At 37.7% G+C, this 18603-nt stretch overlaps 1 protein-coding gene across 5 annotated transcripts in view; it reads left to right on the top strand.

Moving 5' to 3' along the window:
- Positions 1-7387: 7387 nt before the first annotated feature.
- Positions 7388-18603, top strand: part of RAB3GAP1 (RAB3 GTPase activating protein catalytic subunit 1) — a 125404-nt gene continuing 114188 nt past the window's right edge. For all 5 annotated transcript variants that reach the window (XM_060152988.1, XM_060152989.1, XM_060152987.1 and 2 more), the window contains exons 1-3: positions 7388-7427; positions 7530-7585; positions 12326-12401. In XM_060152988.1, the coding sequence (XP_060008971.1) occupies positions 7410-7427; positions 7530-7585; positions 12326-12401 (150 nt within the window). In that variant the 5' untranslated portion in view covers positions 7388-7409. The remainder of the gene's footprint in view (positions 7428-7529; positions 7586-12325; positions 12402-18603) is intronic.

Here is an 18603-nt window from a genome sequence, read left to right as displayed (position 1 = left end):
TCTTCTGCATGTTAAGCACGACCTCTTTGTCCCCTGCAGCACAGTTGTAGAAATAGGTGGAAGCCTCTTCAGGAAGCCCATGAAGGGGGCTGTTAAGGAACACACTTTTCCTAGGAACACTTTCTCCCAAATCTCTTCTTTTCCACTTAAAAGGTGGTGGAGGGAGTGGAGGGTTGGGGGGTTGGTGAAGGAAAGGAAGGAAGATAAACTGGGCATCTTGGTGGATGGAGAAGAGAGACAAAGGAGATCACTGAGGTCCAAGGGGCGTAATAGTCTAGAGAAATTTGATAGAGAGAGACCAGGGTTTTCTGTGATGCTGAATGCAGGGGGTGGTGGTATTTTCGTTAACTAAGGTGTTTTGTTTTACAGCCCAGAAAGAGAATGTGAGCAGGGACAACTCCGGTTCTATGAGATGAAGCCAAAAATGACATTCCTTAAAGCCTTGGCAACAAAATATGATTTAATGTCAGCTTCATCTGGACAGATTTTATAAAAGACACAGAGTCTGGGATGAAAAACAAGTGAAAGATTTGAAATCACTCTTTATAGGGGAAGGATATGAATGGCCAACAAATGCATGTAAAATTGTTTAACCTCACCAGGGATCAAGGAAATGCAGATCAAACCACTTTTTGTTCAGCATGCTGGCAAAATTTTAAAAGATGCCTGATATTAAATGTGTGGGGAAATGACTATTCTTTTACACTCTTAGTGGGTATATAAATTAATAATGCTCTTTTTGGACATTGCAATCTGGTGCTATCTATTACATTTTAAAATGTACGTACTCTTTAACCCAGCATTTCCATTTCTCACTATCCACCCTAGAGTAATTCTCACACATGTTCACAAAGATGCAGGTATAATGAATTTTTACCCGAGGTTTTTTTTTTTTTTTTTTGGAGCTCTTTTATCATGGAAAATTTCAAACATGCAAAGTAAACAGTAGTAGTATAATGAGCCCCCATGCACTTGTCACCCATCTAAGGATGTTATTAATAGCTTAAAGTAGTGAATAGTCTACATGTCAAGTCATGGGAGAAAATTAAATAAAAAGTAGTACATCCATACTTTGAATTTTGGAATGCTTTGCAGCAGTATGAAAAAGGTGGAAAGAGCTTTATATAACTTTCTAAATGGGTTCCAACATATAGCTAAGTAAAAAAAACTGAGTTGCCAAATAACCCACATAGTATGATACTGGTAGGTTGAAGAGGTTCAGAGCACATGCTCAGGAGCCAGCCCTACCACTTAGGAAGTGTGTGACTTGGGCAAGTTACCTGTTCTCTTTCTGCTTCAGTTTCCTCATCTGTAAAGTAAGGATGAATGAAAATAATAGTATCTACCTCATAGGGTAATTGTGAGAATGTTTGGCATGCATTAAGTACTAGACATTCTTACTTGTACAAAAAATTGATCAAAAGAAGGTAAAACTCTGTATTTTATATATACAAATATTTATGTAAAAGCATAGGAAAGATTCTGAAATTATTCACACTTAACTGGTATTAGTGATTTTATCTTGGGGGTATGGGAATTGAGAGGACGGTCAAGGAGGCCATTTGTTTTATGTATATCATTTGACCCTTTTACTATGAGAAGACATTCCTATTACTTGTATAACGCTCTGACAAATTAAACAATTCCCAGGCTCTACCTTTGGAGATAAATAGTGATTTAAATATTTCTTACTTGGAAGTATATTGCAGTATATAGATGGGCAAAAGCAAAGAGCAGGGATAAATGGAAGATATAAGATACACTGCAGCAGAACTGCAGAAGCAGTTGAGATGGAAATTAATCCATCTAGTCTCATTATAAACTAGACTGAAGTGGATGGTGAAAGGGATTTGAGGAGCAGATCTGAAGAGCACATAAGCACACATTTGGAGATATTATTAATGTAAATGTAGTTAGTGGGACTTACTAATATTTTGCATTTATTCATCATCTGTGGCTAGAATAGTTCTTATCCCTCACAAGGAAAGACTGGAGATTAAATAAGAATATGCCTGTGTAAAATATGGTAATGGTCCATATATACCCAACACCCGTAAAAGAATATGCTTATTCTGTAAACTTGTACATAATTCTTATGATTCTTTTTTTTTTTTTTTTTTTGTGGTACACAGGCCTCTCACTGTTGTGGCCTCTCCCGTTGTGGAGCACAGGCTCCGGACGCGCAGGCTCAGCGGCCATGGCTCACGGGCCCAGCCGCTCCGCGGCATGTGGGATCTTCCCGGACCGGGGCACGAACCCGTGTCCCCTGAATCGGCAGGAGGACTCTCAACCACTGCACCACCAGGGAAGCCCTCTTATGATTCTTTTTAATTAATTCTTTTGTTTTCCACATTCTGAGTTCAAAAATACATTAACCTTAAAATATTTTAAATAGAAAAACATTAACTTGGGCAAACTAAATCAACCTGGCAACAGGTAGTGTCCTTGCTGGATCTACCAGATGAGAAGTTAAGTTACAACTTTAGGAATTAGAACTAGCTGTTCTTGACTTATTATCATCTAGAAGGACTTCAATTAATTTATACTTGAAACTTCCTAAAGGCAGGCACCTTGTTTTTAAGTTTTCATTTCCCATTTTCTAAAACAGCACCAGGCACCTAACAGCTGCTTTTAACAGGTGTTTATTGAATGAAGGAAGGAGTGAATGAATGGTGAGTGAAGGAAGGTTTAAATCACTTCTCCTGAAATTCTCTGGAGATTCCTGCCTTGGTGAGTGTACCTCTTTCTAGTTCAAGAAATAGTGGATTACTTATTTAGGATATATGATATTGCGTGTGTGTGTTCAGAAAGGTCACTTGATTATTTTCCCACTACTAATTTTACAAAGAGCTTTAAGAAGTTGGATAATCATCATGCATCCCTTTCTAAATCATATTATAGTTCTTCATGTCTTATCTCAGACTGTGGACACCTTGAGGGCAGGGATTATTATTCTTTGAATCACTCCTTACAATTGACCATGACATGCCATGACAGTGGCTACTTGATAAATATTATTGAATTAATGAATGAATAAATGCTGACAATTTTCATAACATTGATTTAGAGAATTTCTCATATTCTGTTCTCATATTGTGTCTTCCTCTTCCAGCTGTACCTTCTATTGCAACTGGTCTCACAGCTGTATTGTTGAAAATTCCTGATTCTCTTTGCACTGAGGGCATCAAGGCAGGTGAGGATGGTGTAATCCCACAGCTGTTGCTTCTCTCACTAAGACCTAATTAAACTGTGATGCCCCTACATTCCTCTGGGGACTAAGCCTAGGGTGACTTTTCCAGGCTTCTAATCTCTTAAATTGCCTATGCATCAAAATTCTCCCCGGGGCCATTATTGGTAACACCTTGAAATAAGTGAAAGTTAAGCCAGAGAGGGAGTACACTTGCATGGAAAAGCCCTTGCCTTTGGACTTGTAGCAAAATAGCTCTTAATACTGAAGAAACAAAATCTTTTCTGCTTTGTGAACCAGTGAAAATCTAATAAAAGCGTGTCTCTCCAGAGTACTTTACATTATTAGCGTCCTGGCTTCACACTTCACTTTAACAAATAACTTATTTTAAAAGTTTCTCCAGGGAGGAGATAAGGAACCAAAAATATCTTGGAAGAAAACTTTACCTAGCAACCTGATCAGGCTGTTTCATACAGTTTCTGAAATTTAACCTCATGCAGCAAAGTGTTTGTGGCTTTTTTAGTTTCTGATTTTGGTATGTACAGAAACTTCTTCATGGTTAAGCAAGCAGGGAAAAAGAGTAGTGCCTTACACGTGAGTAGCACTTTATGGCTTTCATTATATAAAGCATTCATTATAATTGCTACTATCATAATTGATCACTTACTACAGGACATTGTGCTAACCATTCTACATATGTACAGAGAACTTAATCTTTGCCACAGTCCTATGCGGTAAAGGAGTATTACAAATCCTATTTTACTAATGAAGAAACTGAGGTTTAGAGGAGTTATGTAATTTGCCCAATGTCATATAGTTAGTAAATGGCTGAACCTGGATTTGTTTGACCTTAAAACCTGCAAACTTATTTCACTTGGAGAGAACCTTAAAAAGTTTTACGTGAACAGCTCTTTTCCTTTCATATGTACCACTGTCCCAATGTCTATGTCTGTCTCCAGCTTTTTCCTCCCTTCTTTCCGTTCTCAAGAAAAGCCAACCTCACAACATATCCTTTCCCTCCTGCTACATGTGCTCCGAATTCCTGGTACCACCTTGCTCCACAACTCCAGGCAGCGCTGTCCACAAGGTGCTTTCTGTGAGTGGCACCTCCTGAAGCAAGACTTCAGCATGCCATGTGAATGCTGCCCCCTGGGGTTGTGTGACTGCCAGCTCTGTGGATTTCCTGCCTCTCACTTTATGAAGAACTTCAGTCTTGCATCTCCCCTCCATCATCAATCTCTCTCTCATGCTCCTAGATTATTCGAATCAGCATACAAACATAGCCACTATCCTCTACCTTAAAGACAAACAAAACCCAAGAAACAACACCAACAATCACCCTTGACCTTATATTCCTCTTTCACCTGCTTTATCAACAGCAATCAATATATTTTTAAAAATATTTACTTATCTATTTATTTGGCTGCGCCTGGTCTTTAGTTGCAGCATGCGAGCTCTTAGTTGCAGCATGCGGGATCTAGTTCCCTGACCAGGGATCAAACCTGCGACCCCTGCATTGGGAGCACAGAGTCTTAACCACTGGACCACCAGAGAAGTCCTAGCAGCAGTCAATATTTACCATCCCGAAACATTCTCCTTTCTCGAGTTCTATGCCATTACTCTTTCCGTGTTTTCCTATTTCTCTACCCACTCCTTTCCTCTCTCACTATATACTTTCCTTTATCCATTCTCTAAATACAAAATTTCTTCAAGCTTTTTATGAGGCTCCTCTTCTTCTTTCTATATTCTCTTAAGTCTTCTCATCTGTTCTTGTGATTTAAAATACTCCCAAGTGCATATCTTTACCCCAGATCTTGCCTCTGAGTTCTATTCTTACACCCAATGTTCTCCTTTACAGCTCCCCTTGAATATCTTACAAGCATGTCAAACTTAACGCTTCCCAAACCAAACTCTAATTTTCTTGCTCCTTCCCATCTTCATCTCAGAAAATGGCATCATCCTCACACAGTTGCTTAGGCCAGAATCTTGCAAAATATCTTTGATTCCTACCTTTCCCTTATCCCTGCATTTAATCCATCATCAAGTCCTGTCTATTGTTTCTCCAAAATACATATCAAATCAGTTTACCTTGTCTGCTGACCCCCCTAGTCAAAGCCTCCACACCATCTCTCTTTGGATGCTTTAATAGTCACGAGCTGTTCCTATTTCTTCTTTTGTCCCCCTCCCCAATCCGTTCCTGTAGCATCCAGATTTTTGCAAAATGTAAATTGGATCACAATACTCTCTTGCTTAAAACATTTTAGTGAGGTCCATTGTGCTTCACATAAGGGCCATACAGAAGGCCCTATACGGTCTGGCACATGCCTACCTCTCCAACTTCATTGCAACCACTGTGCTCTAAGTGTCCTCTTTCAGTTCACTAGACAGATCAGACTTTCCTACGTTTAAGCCTCTGGATATGCTATTCTCTGTCCTTAAAAGTCTTCCCTGCCCCCAACCTGGCTGCCTCCACCTTATCCTTCAGCTGGCCCCCAAGATTCTTCTTGTGAAGGTCACCAATGACCTCCACGTTGCTAACAGTGATACTGATACATGTAGCATCTCCTCTTTCTGTTTGTGCAGTAATTTCCAGTTTCCCTACTTGATCTTGAGTTCCTTGAAATCAGGGATTGTATCTGCCGTATGTCTTCATTTCCCTGCCGTCTACCATAATGGTTGGCTTATAGTAGGTATTTAATAAATGCTTATAAATGAATGAAGGTGGAAGTTCAGACCTCTTGGGAAAGATTGCTGCAGTAGTAACCCCCAACTCCCACTAGTGTAGTGAACAGAAACTAGAAAGAATATTAAGAGACAGGGATTCAAGTCTTGGCACTGGCAATAATTATCAAATTCTTCTGACCTAATTTAACTCATCTGCATCATCTACATCACTAAATTTTTGATATCTCTTGCTCTTAAGATTAAAAATTTTAATTGCTAAAGCTGTATTTCTGAGTCCTCTACCCACGAATCCCTTCTTGTGAGTTGCAGAAAATCAATAAATGAGATTTAATTTTTAAAAAACTTTAAAAAAATTTATTTTTTAAATTTATTTATTTTTTGCTGCATTGGGTCTTTGTTGCCATGCATGGGCTTTCCCTAGTTGTGGCGAGCGGGGGATACTCTTTGTTGAGGTGCATGGGCTTCTCATTGGGGTGGCTTCTCTTCTTGAACTGCATGGGCTCTAGGACTGCAGGCTTCAGTAGTTGTGGCACACGGGCTCAGTACTTGTGGCTTGTGGGCTCTAGAGTGCAGGCTCAGTAGTTGTGGCGCATGGGCTTAGTTGCTCCATGGCACGTGGGATCTTCCTGGACCAGGGATCAAACCTGTGTCCCCTGCATTGGCAGGCGGATTCTTAACCACTGCACCACCAGGGAAGCCCTTTAAAAAACTTTTAAAAAGCTTTTAATTACGAAAAATTTCAGGCCTAACAGAAGTAGGGGATAGTATAAATACCCAGGTAACCATCAGCAGCTTAAACAATAATCCACTCATGGCTAATCTTGTTTTATTTCTAGCTCTATCCACTCCTCCCTCCCCTCATTTTGAAACAAATCCTGGACATGGTATGATTTCCTCTGTAAATATTTCAGAATGTATGAGATATAATTACTAAATGCTAGCTGGCACTCCTTCTGTTCCTCAGTGACTTAAAAAGTGTTGTGTTCATTGCACAGCATGTTGCTCTTCTCAGAAACCAGATAAATAGCATAATGATTTTATTTGATGACTTACCCAAACTAAACTCTCTGAGGGGTAGGGGTAAGGGAGGGTGGATATTATGGCATCTAGCTCAGTGCCTTGCAATCAATCAACAGAGGTGGAAAGAAAAACAGAAACACAAGCGATGTGTTTCAGGTTTTTTAATACACTGGTACCCACATGGGTCTAGGGCCTTGTCTTACCTCTTTGCTTCTGTTCCTTTCCTGAATTCATTGCTCTACAGGAAAATTTTAAATTGTATTAAATCAGCCAAAGAACGGGGACTTGAGGGCAGAGTAAATTCTTCCTCCTCAGGAACAAAAAACATTAAAAAAGAAAAATCAAATGATTTCAACCTGAGATTTTTCCTAGCGGGACTCCGAGGGCGGGGCTGCGCGGAGGCCCCGCCCTTCCCCTCCCCGCCTCCGCCAGCTCTCGGCTCTCCTCCCCGCCACCGCCCCCCGCCCTCCGGCTCTTCTTCCCGGCAGCCCTAGCGCCCGCCTCGGCGTTCTTCAAGATGGCGGCCGACAGTGAGGTGAGGTGTTCACTCCCTCCGTATCCCTATCTCTGTATAAGTTTGCTCCTCCGTGTCAGCGCCCCGGAGCTCAATCTCTTTCTTTCCTTTCACTTCCCACAGCCCGAGTCCGAGGTATTTGAGATCACGGACTTCACCACTGCCTCGGAATGGGAAAGGTGAGTCGTTATCATTGGTTACCAGCACTTTGGGACCCGGCGTCTCCCCCCGCTACTCCCCCAGCATAGACTCCCCCAACCCAGACGCCACTTCTGCGGGAATAGTAAGACCCGTGGGTGTCCGGGTCTCCGCCTCCTCGCTGCTGTGGTCGGCCGCAAGCCTCTTCTGCGTCTCGCGTCTGACCAGCCCCGGCCCGCCCACATCAGCCAAACCCCGGAGGAGTTTAGTTTTCTCCGCTCTCCGGCCACTCTCCTTAGACCTTTGGTTCTCCAGAAACAGTTCCCAGGCTACCGCTGCCGTTCCTGCGTTCCTTTCCGTGTACGTCATTTTGTTATAGTGAGCAATAAACTTCGCAGGTGCTTTTTTCATCTTGCCGTGTACGTCCTTTTTAGGAGGAGGCCTTTCTTCAGAGTCCTGGTGGTTGTCCGTCTGCCACTCCCACCAGCTCCATCTTGTCTTTTAGAATAACCTTTCGAAATAGTCCGCGTCTGGCTTGGGAACGCTTTGATTCGAGTTGTTCCATTTCAGTGGGTAATGGGCCCAGGCTTCCGGTGCCATTAAACTCCCAGTTGAAACAGCTACGTCAAACTGTAGGATCGCTGGAATTAGTTGAAGGCCAAGTTTGGGGAGGAGTGATAGCTTGGATCCAGGTGTTATCAGTTTGATGTCCCAGAGGCCCTTCAGGTTTTCTGAGTGTTGAGGTCAGTAGTTAGCTTGTTGGAACATTTTATAATCTTTCTGGTTGGGAGAGGAAATCCATCTGGATGTGAATGTCATGTCATTAAACGGCATAGAAGAGATCCCTGCTGGGCTACTTGTTTGACCTGTTGTCCCTTCCCCCGCCCCCCCCAAAAAGTGGGTAAGACACAAGCACAGTGGCAAGGCTTTATTGAGCAAGTACTGTGTGTTCAGAACTATACTAACAGAGAAGAACAAAGCCAAAACAAAACTCTTTTTCCATGTGTTAAAAAAACAAAACAGCAAATAGTTAAATTACTTTAAGGATGCTATTGCTGTGGATTATAATTGTTGGAGGTATTTTCATAGAAAAGATAGGAAATGTGCTGGGCCTGGAAAGTGGAAAGTAATTGGTTAAATACGAGAAGGCCCTGACGTGAACAGAGACAGGTGAAAACCTTTGGGATTTAATGAAATGTCTTTACTGGAGTGAAGGCTGTTTGTTGAAGGGAAGTAAACAAGATTATTAAGGAGGATAGGACCAGGTTATAGATAGCTTCCAAAGCTAAGTAAAGGAATCTAAATTTGGTGCTTTAAGACCAGTGATTCTCAAACTTCAGTGTGCGTCAGAATCATAGTTGATGATTCTGTATGCCTGAGATTCAAAAATTTGCATTTCTAACAAGCTCCCAGGTGATGCTGCTGCTACTGCTGGTCAGGAGACCACACTTTAGAACATTAAAGAGCAGTAGTGAGGGGCCCTTGATTTTAAAGTGGCAAAGTGATATGAGAGTGGTTTGAGGAGATGAGGTAAAATGAAGTTACTTTGATTAGGTTGTTGATTTGGAGACTGAAGAGAGAGGCTAGGAGGGAAGATTGTTAGACATTTCAAAGAAGTCGATGATAGGCTTGATGAAATGTACAAGTAGAAAAAAAACCCTGTGGAAATGCAGTTTCTTGCCTGAGAGAATGAAGATAGGAAAGTGGCAAAGTGAGAAGAATCCAGTTTTAGACCTGTTGAATTTGAAATAATAACTTAATGTCTTAAAGGTAGTTGGAAAATGTAATTTGAATCTTGGAGAGTGGGATGAGGAAACAAGAGGAAACAAGAGTATTTAATGGAAAAATGATTACTTTCCACTAGCTAAATATTTAAAGTATCCTGAAGTGGACTGTTAAATCCTTTAGCTCCTTATTTGGAAGTAATTGTTAACACAGCTTTGAAAACTACCACAAAGTAGGAACTTTGAGTTTTGACTTTTAAGCTCTTGTTTCTAGAGTAAAACCAGTGTTTTACAGTTTGTGGGAAAATGTTAAGACTTTGGAGTCTTTTAAACCTTGAGTTTAATGTTTGAATGAAATTTCTTGTCAGTATGTTATGAGCCATATGGACAGTTTATTGAGAGAAGCCAATAACTCTTTTTATCCCTTGTCAATTGAAAAAATACTGAGTACCCATGTGTCAGGCACAGTGCAGGGCATTAGGGATGTGGTGGTCAGTGAAAGCATATGGTTCCTGCTCTTGCTGAACGTACAGACTAATGGAATAGATAGATATGAATCAAATAATAGTACAGGAGCCTGTAATTACAATTGAAATACTGAGAAGAGAAAGAAACCTGGTCTTTTAAGAGCATTTAACAAAAAAACGTAATACAGAATGAGAAGTAAGAGGAAGTGACTCTTCAGGTGAGATCTGGAGAGCTTTCAGGGATAAAGTTATTACATTTTTCTAATCAAATATCAATACTTACAGGATAGAGTCCTATTTTGGTTTGTTTTAGTACTGATAGGATTCATACAATGAATATTTTAAGATGTTCCTTCTTTTACCGTGAAAGCTGTATTATTTTAAATTATTTTTATTATAATACATCATTATAAAATAAAAAAGAAAGAAAAATCACCTGTAATCCTACCAGCAGGAGATAGCTACGGTTAATATTTTGAGAAAATTCCTTGTAATCTGTGTGTTGTAAACTTTTTGTGTTAAACTGTATTAATATTTATTTCTAAAATCATTTTTTAAAATTTATTTATTTTTGGCTGCGTTGGGTCTTCGTTGCTATGCGTGGGCTTTCTCTAGTTGTGGCGAGCAGGGGCTACTCTTTGTCGTGACATGCGGGCTTCTCTGTGCGGTGGCTTCTTTTGTTGTGGGCAACGGATTCCAGGCATGCAGGCTTCAGTAGTTGTGGCACGTGGGCCCAGTAGTTGTGGCACACAGGCTTAGTTGCTCTGCAGCATGTGGGATCTTCCTGGACCAGGGCTCGAACCTGTGTCTCCTGCATTGGCAGGCAGATTCTTAACCACTGCGCCACTGGGGAAGTCCCAATATTTATTTGTATAGCTTCCATTTTTTCATCTAACATATGGACATTATCTTATTTCCTCAAATGGGCTTCAAAACATGATTTTTAATGGGTGCATATTAGTCCTTTGAATGGATGTACCATTAATTTACAGCTGGTTGCTGCAGTTGGACTTTAAGGCAGTTTCTAGTTTTTTACCTTTATAAATGTAATGTGTATTTCACATACAGATTTTTGCTCACGTATGCCTACATTTAAATTTTTTAGTTCTTTTTTTGCAAACGTGTTTATTTATTTCTAGAGCACTCTTCATAAAAACTGATAATTGCCATTTTAACCCCCTCAAAATATTGTATTAATTAATATCTTTTTTTAAATTTTAAAGAGGAGGTAATTAGAAGGTTCAGTTGAATCATAAAAACTCCCATTACTACCGTTACACCAAGAATGTAAATAAATAATTTATAATGTCACTGACAGGAAAAACCTGTTACTTTTGAATATATTTTGACTAGAATTAACTCTAGTACTCTAGCACTCTAGCAATACTATGTAAGTGTTTTAGGAGAGCCGTGTTGCTGTTAGATTGCATCATACATATACAGTGTAAGAAGGCAGCTTATTAGAGTAATAACAGGTCTTCTGACAGTGTCCTTTAATATGTATTGAACACTGCTACTGAGATGTGACGGTGTTCATTTGCTGAAATTGAGCATGTTGCTAGTCAGCGTTCATTCTCTTTAATAGTTCTGCTTGATCATTAGAATTAAAATCAGACAGTGAATAGTTTAAAAATCTGTTGATTATTCCTTAAAGCTGACAAATCTACTTTCAGTTTCTTGCCAGCTGTCCCTTAAAACTTGTTTTGTTTTAATGGGAAAGTTCCCAAATAATATTTTTTGGGGGAGGGGGAGGCAAATCAGGGAATTCATAAGTATCTTTAAAGGAAAAGTTAATTTAAATAGATCAGTTATTTGGAGGGTAGTGAAGAAATCATTAGCTTCATAATTATCTTTACTAGTATCATTTTAGTCTGTCAGTTTTCCTGTCTCAAATTTATTATATTCATTTCAATATGGAGGGATTTACTCTTATATTTTGTAGAAGGCAGAACAGGTTTTGTTGGGTTGGCAGTAGACTTAAAAAAAATCAATCTAAGAAATCTAAACAATTTTGCATTGTTTTGATTTTTTTAGCAGAAACTTTAAATCCACGTATTATCAAGGGAATTTATTATTTTTTAAAATTTATTTATTTTTGGTGGCGTTGGGTGTTTGTTGCTGCACACGGGCTTTTTCTAGTTGCGGAGAGCGGGGGCTACTCTTCCTTGCAGTGCGCAGGCTTCTCAGTGTGGTGGCTTCTCTTGTCGCAGAGCATGGGCTCTAGGTGCGCGGGCTTCAGTAGTTGTGGCACACGGGCTGTAGAGTGCAGACTCAGTAGTTGTGGCACATGGGCTTAGTTACTCCGCGGCATGTGGGATCTTACTGGAAAAGGGATGGAACCCGTGACCCCTGCATTGGCCGGCAGATTCATAACCACTGGGCCACCAGGGAAGTCCCTCAATCTAAGAATTCTTGGGCTAAAGATTATTTTCATTTTCATTTCACATCCATAAATTAGGCTAACAATACTAAACTTGCTCAGCCTTCTTTGTTGAAAGTGTTAAAATATTAAAAAAAACTTTTAAAGGAATTATATAACAATAGGAAAAAATGTGGTTACATATTTAGAAAGTTTTTTCCTCTTTCCTAGGTTTATTTCCAAAATTGAAGAAGTCTTGAATGACTGGAAACTGATTGGAAACTCTTTGGGAAAGCCACTTGAAAAGGTCAGATCTATTTGCTGGTGTCTCTAAATGAGTATTTGCTTTAAAACTTCTATTTTTAAGTCTTTTGCTGCATTTGGTACATTTAAAGTAAATGCTTTTCAAGTTATATATAATCTATGAACATAGAACGGCATCTGGAAGAACTTGGATTGGAATCTATGGCGAACAATATTTGTAAGATACTTGTGACCTGTTTTTTAAATAATAAAATTTTGTATGTGTAATGTCATTCTTTGTGAGTGATTTTATTTCTGTTTCTCCTGATGTTTACTTCTCTCTTGCTTTCTCCCTTAGAATGTTCAAAAATAGTTTTTCAGATTTTTTTGGTCAGAGAAAAATTGCAACTACCAACTTCTTGGGTAGTATTTTGCGTAACTAATGAGGAAAAATCTTGGTTTCAAAAACTAACTTGATGTCATTAGTAGTTATTTTTCTCAGTTTTTGTTTTTTATGATACCACTAATAATGTTTGTCCTTCCCCTCTTCTTTTATAACTTTATGGATGTTTTGAGGATATTTGAGAATGAAAAACAAGAATGAAAAAAAAATTCAAAATTGAGGTGAAACTAATCCTAATTTAAGATATTGATAGTTTTGCTCATAAACCATGCTCCAAATGTTTACTGAAACACATACTCTGAGAACAAACCTAGATTTCCTGTATTTCACTGAAGGGAACTAACAATTTGATTCTAAGCTTATATAGATGCTCTCTTTGTTAGGTAAATGCTTTTCAAGTAAATTTGATCATTGTTTTTGTTAAAAATCTATTCTTAAAAAAAAAAAGAAAAATAAATCTATACTTAACTGCATTTTATCCCTATGTAAGGAACTCTCAATTCTCAATATTTGCTAGGGTTTTTCAGCTTTAATTGTGATGTTAGCAGAATTTGAGACTCTCAAAATACTATGATTTTTTTCTTTATCCATATGAATAAGAGCAGAAAAAGAAATCACATCATTTAATATAGTGTAATATATATACATTAAATCAACTGTGTTTAAATATTTTATGATTGTATTTTTGGATAGAGGAAATGTGAAGTTCTGAAACACAGATATTCTATTCCACTTGAAACAAAGACATAGCAGTTGATATAAAAGCCAATAAAAGGCAAAATAAGCTGGATATAACTGGAGTGGGAAGTGATTTGTACTGTCAAAAAGAGAGCTAAACTGTGTATTTGTGAGCTCTGATATTATATTCCTTAATGCTTTGATTTACACATATTCACTGGGTATCCTTTATGTGCCATGTCTGAAGAAGTAGTGAATAGGATAAGATCCTTGTTTGCCATTGCACATGAATTTTCATGAGAGAGAGGTAATTAATAAGTAAATAAGATTAAAATTCTAGATGCTAAATTCAACTTTGGGATTTAAGTTGGGTAATGTATTCAAAGTAGGTAGCATATTGCTATCAGGTAGTAGGGGCAAAAGGAGTGTTTTCTCCTTACAGGTAGTAGTAAATAAATCAAATATGGAAAATATGAACACATTTCAAGGTGAGCTGTAACTATGATGAATAAGGTTAAAGAAAGTGTAAAGGAGTATATATATGCTGTATATATTCAGCATAAAAAAGAAAATTTAGAGCATACCTTAGTAAGAGATTGTAGTTTATATCATGGACAGTGATTACCAGTTCTCTTCCTCCACTGAGGGAGAATTAAGAGAAATTATTTTTTAAATACCTTTAATTATGGAAAATTTCAAAAATAGTATAGGGAACCTCCATGTGTGTGTCACTCAGGTTCAACAATTCTTTTATTTCTTATTTCAATATTACCACTATCTACTCACCACCCCTACTAGATTTTTTTTAAATAAAGTTACATAATGCACAAAACTGCTTATTTTGATAAATGTTTATATCATGTAAGATTCCTCACTCAAGAGATTGGACATTTCTGTCATCCCAGAAATGTCCATAGTGAACCTTTCCACTTGATTCCCATGTTCCTCACTCATGTCTTCTCCCTGCAACCCCCCCTGCCCCCTGCCCTTCCAAGGCATCTGCTGTTCTTTTCCTTTTTTCTTTTAAACCATAGATTACTTTTGCCTGCTCTGTGATTGGATATACATGCTATCATACAGTACATGCTCTTTATGCTGGCTTGTTTTACATAATATTTGAGATTATTTTAGGTTGTTGCAGGTATCAGTATTTTTATTGCTGAGTAGTAGTCTGTTGTATGAATATACCACAGTGTGTCACTTGTTGACAGACATTTGCTATTATGAATAAAGCAGAACATTCTTACATGAGGCCTTTTGTAGAGGTATGTTTTTATTTCTCTTGGGTAAATACTTAGGAGTAGAATTACTGGGTCATAGGCTAAGTGTATGCTTAACTTTATGAGAAATTGCTAGATCTTTTGTAACATTTTACCTACCCACTAGCAATATGTGAGAGTTTGGGTCATTTCATATATTCACCAACAGTTGTTCGTTTTCAGCCTTGTAAATTTTAGTCCTCCTAATGGGTATGTAGCTTGTGGAATTAATTTGTATTTCTCTTTCTGGTTTTACTTTTGTATTTCTGTGATGAATATTGGTATTGACTACTTTTTTCGTGTGCTTGTTAGCCATTTGTGTGTTGTCTTTTGTGAAATGACTGTTCAAGTTTTTTGTCCATATTTTAAATTGGGTTGAGTTTTTATTGAGTTGTAGAGATCTTTTAGTTCTATTATATATTTTGCTTTTAAGTCTTTTCACAGATAGTACTTTTGCTAGGTTGTGAAGATATGTTGTCTTCTAGAATTTATCATTTTAGCTTTTATTTAGGTATATGACCCATCATGAACTAATGACATGTATGGTGTGAGGTGGGAATCACAGTTCAGTTTTTTACTTATGGCTATCTTGTTCTAGAACCTTATGTTGAAAACACTTTTTTTCTCCATTGAATTGCTTTGTTGCCTTTGTCAGACAGTTGACCTAGGGGGATCATCTTCTGGAATCTGTATTCTGTTTTATTAATCTGTTTGAAAATCCTGATGTCAATACCACATTGTCTTGACTACTGTAGTTTAGGGTTTCCCAGTTATGGCACTATTGAAATTTTGGGCAAGGTTGTTGTGGGGCTGTCTCGCGTATTATAGAATTTTAGTAGTATCCCTGTCCTCTACCTGTTAGATCCCAGTAGCATCCTACCCATGGTGAAAACCAAAAATGTATCTAGACATTGCCAAATGTCCCCTGAGGTGCAAAATTGCCTCCAACTGAGAACCACTGAATAGCTTTAGAGTAAGTCCCAAATTTAGTTAATGTAAATTCTCTAGCTTTTGTTGTTTTCCCAAATTGTTTTGTCTATTCTAGGACCTTTGTTTTCATTATTAATTTCAGAATGAGCTTGTCAGTTTATATAAAAACATTATAATTATGCTAGGACTATGATTGGGATTGTGTTGAATTTATAGATTACTTTGAGGAGAAGTAACATTTTGACAATCTTGAAGCTTGACATCTCTTCACTTATTAAGTTATCTTTATCGCAGCAATGTTTTATAGTTTTTGATGAGGTCTTGCATTTTTTTTGTTAAATTTATTACTAAATATGTTATATGATGCAGTTGTAAATGGAATTGTTTTTAAATTTTCTTTTTCGTTTGTTGCTAGTGCATAGACATGCAATGAATTTTGTATATTGATTTGGTATCTTGAGATCTGGTTAAATGTAAAGATTCATAATCTTTTTGTTAATTCTTTTGCATCTTCTACATGCATAGTCATTTTGTTTGCAAATAGGGACAGTTTTACTTCTTTTTCAATTTTTGTACCTTGCATTTCTTATTTTTAATTGCACCAACTGGGACCTTTAATAAAATTTTGAATGGAATTGTTGAGAGTAGACATCCTTGCCTCCTTCCCAATTTTAGGGGGGAAATGTCCAGCATTTCAATACTCAGAATTGTAGATTTTTCATATAACACAGGGGAAATTCTGTTCTTAATTAGCTGAGAGGTTTTTTTGAAATCATGGGTATAATTTATTCAAATCTTATTCTGTACCTATTGAAACAATCACATGGTTTTTCTTTTTTTCTTTTCTTTTTTTTTTTTTTTTTTTTTGGTACGCGGGCCTCTCACTGTTGTGGCCTCTCCCCGTTGCGGAGTGCAGGCTCAGAGGCCATGGCTCACGGGCCCAGCCGCTCCGCGGCATGTGGGATCTTCCCAGACCGGGGCACGAACCTGTGTCCCCTGCATCGGCAGGCAGACTCTCAACCACTGCGCCACCAGGGAAGTCCCTGGTTTTTCTTTTTTATTCTCTGAATATGGTTAAGTATGTTGATTAATTTTTTTTTTATTGTGGTAAAATATATACAGATGGTCTCCACCTTATGGTGGTCTGACTTAGGATTTTTCGATGGGTATGGTACAAAAGTGATACACTCAGTGGAAATTGTACTTTGAATTTTGATCTTTTCCCAGGCTAGCCTGTGTGGTACAGTACTCTCTTGTGATGCTGGGCAGCAAGCTGCAGCTCCCAGTAAACCATTCAGTCACGAGGGTAAGCAACTGATACACTTAAAACCGTTCTGTACCCATGTAACCATTCTGTTTTTCACTTTGAGTACTCAATAAATTACATGAGGTAGTCAACATTTCATTACAAAATAGGCTCTGTGTTAGATGATTTTGTCTAACTAGGCTAATGTTAAGTGTTCTGAGCATGTTTAAGGTAGGCTAAGCTAAGCTATAATATATGATAGATTAGGTGTATTATGTTGACGTAACGATATTTCTAACCTGTTACGAGTTTATTGGGCCATAATAACACCATCATAAATCAAGGATGATTTGTACTTATGGTTTACCACTTTAACCATTTTTAAGTGTAAAATTCAGTGGCGTTACATTGTTGAAGTTTTCATCAACCCAAACTGAAACTCCCCTCCCCACCAACCCGAAGCCCCTGGTAACCACTGTTCTACTTCTGTTTCCATGAATTCACTAATTTACATCCTTCATATAGGTGGGATCATGCAATATTTGTCCTTTTGTATCTGGTTGGTTTCACCTAGCATACTTAATGTCTTCAAGGTTCATCCATGTGGTAGAATGTGTCAGAATTTCATTCCTTTTTAAGTTGGAATAATACTCCATTGGATGTATATGTACCACATTTTGCTTATCCATTCATCTATCAATGGACACTTGGGTTATTTCCACTTTCTGGCTTTTGTGAATAATGCTGCTGTGAGCATGGGTGTGTAAATATCTGTTTGAGTCCCGTTCAGTTCTTTTAGATATGTACCCAGAAGTGGAATATTTGCATCATATGCTAATTCTATTTTTAATTTTTTGAAGAATTGCCATACTGTTGGCTGGCTAAAAATACTGTTTTTCTTTATCTAAAAGTATCTTTATTGTACTTGATTTTTGAAGAGTAGTTTTGCTGAAGAATTCTGGCTGAAAAGTTTCCCCTCCAGTTCTTTAAAGTTACAGTTCCATTGTCTTCTGTTCTCTATAATTTCTGCTGAGAAGTTAGATGGCATTTATATTTTTGTTCTAGCTAGGTGTTTTTTTCCTCAGGCTACGTTCAAGATTTTTTTTTCTGTATCTTTTTAAGCCGTCTTAACTATGAATGTGCATAGGTTTATTTTGTTTGTATTTTTCCTGTTTAGTTTTATTAATACTGAATAGGTAAATTTTTTGTTTTTCACCAAACTGGGGAAGTTTTGGCCATTATTTTAAAAATAGATTTCTGGCCTATTCTTTTTTTCTGTGATTTAAGTTATGTTTGACTTCTTGATACTGATCCACAGGTCTCTGAGGCTCTGCTCTCCTCAGTCTTTTTTCTCTCAGATAATTTCTCAGGATTTATCTTCTGTTGTCTCCAGTTTGCTGTTAAACCCACTTAATGTATCTTACAATTTAATTATTGTAGTTTTTAGTGTAGAATTTGTATTTGGTTCCTTTTATAATTTCCAATTATCTGTGATTGCTTATCTCTAAAGTTGTTTGAAAATATTTTCCTTTAGTCCTCCAATTGCAACATCTACATCTTGAGGTTGGATTTTGTTTACTCTATTCCCTTGCGTATACGTCACATTTTCTTGGTTTTTTATTTGTTTTGTGTTTTTTCTGTGTGTATACTGGATAGTAATTTCTTAATTTTACGCTTGTATTTTGAATGAAGTTTAGGGACTAGATTCTGTTGTGTTCTCTGAAGAATATTTTTTTGTTCTAGCAAGCAG

Source organism: Lagenorhynchus albirostris, chromosome 6 (genome assembly GCF_949774975.1).
Source record: "Lagenorhynchus albirostris chromosome 6, mLagAlb1.1, whole genome shotgun sequence".
Lineage (NCBI taxonomy): Eukaryota > Metazoa > Chordata > Mammalia > Artiodactyla > Delphinidae > Lagenorhynchus > Lagenorhynchus albirostris.
This window is presented reverse-complemented; position numbering and strand designations above follow the sequence as displayed.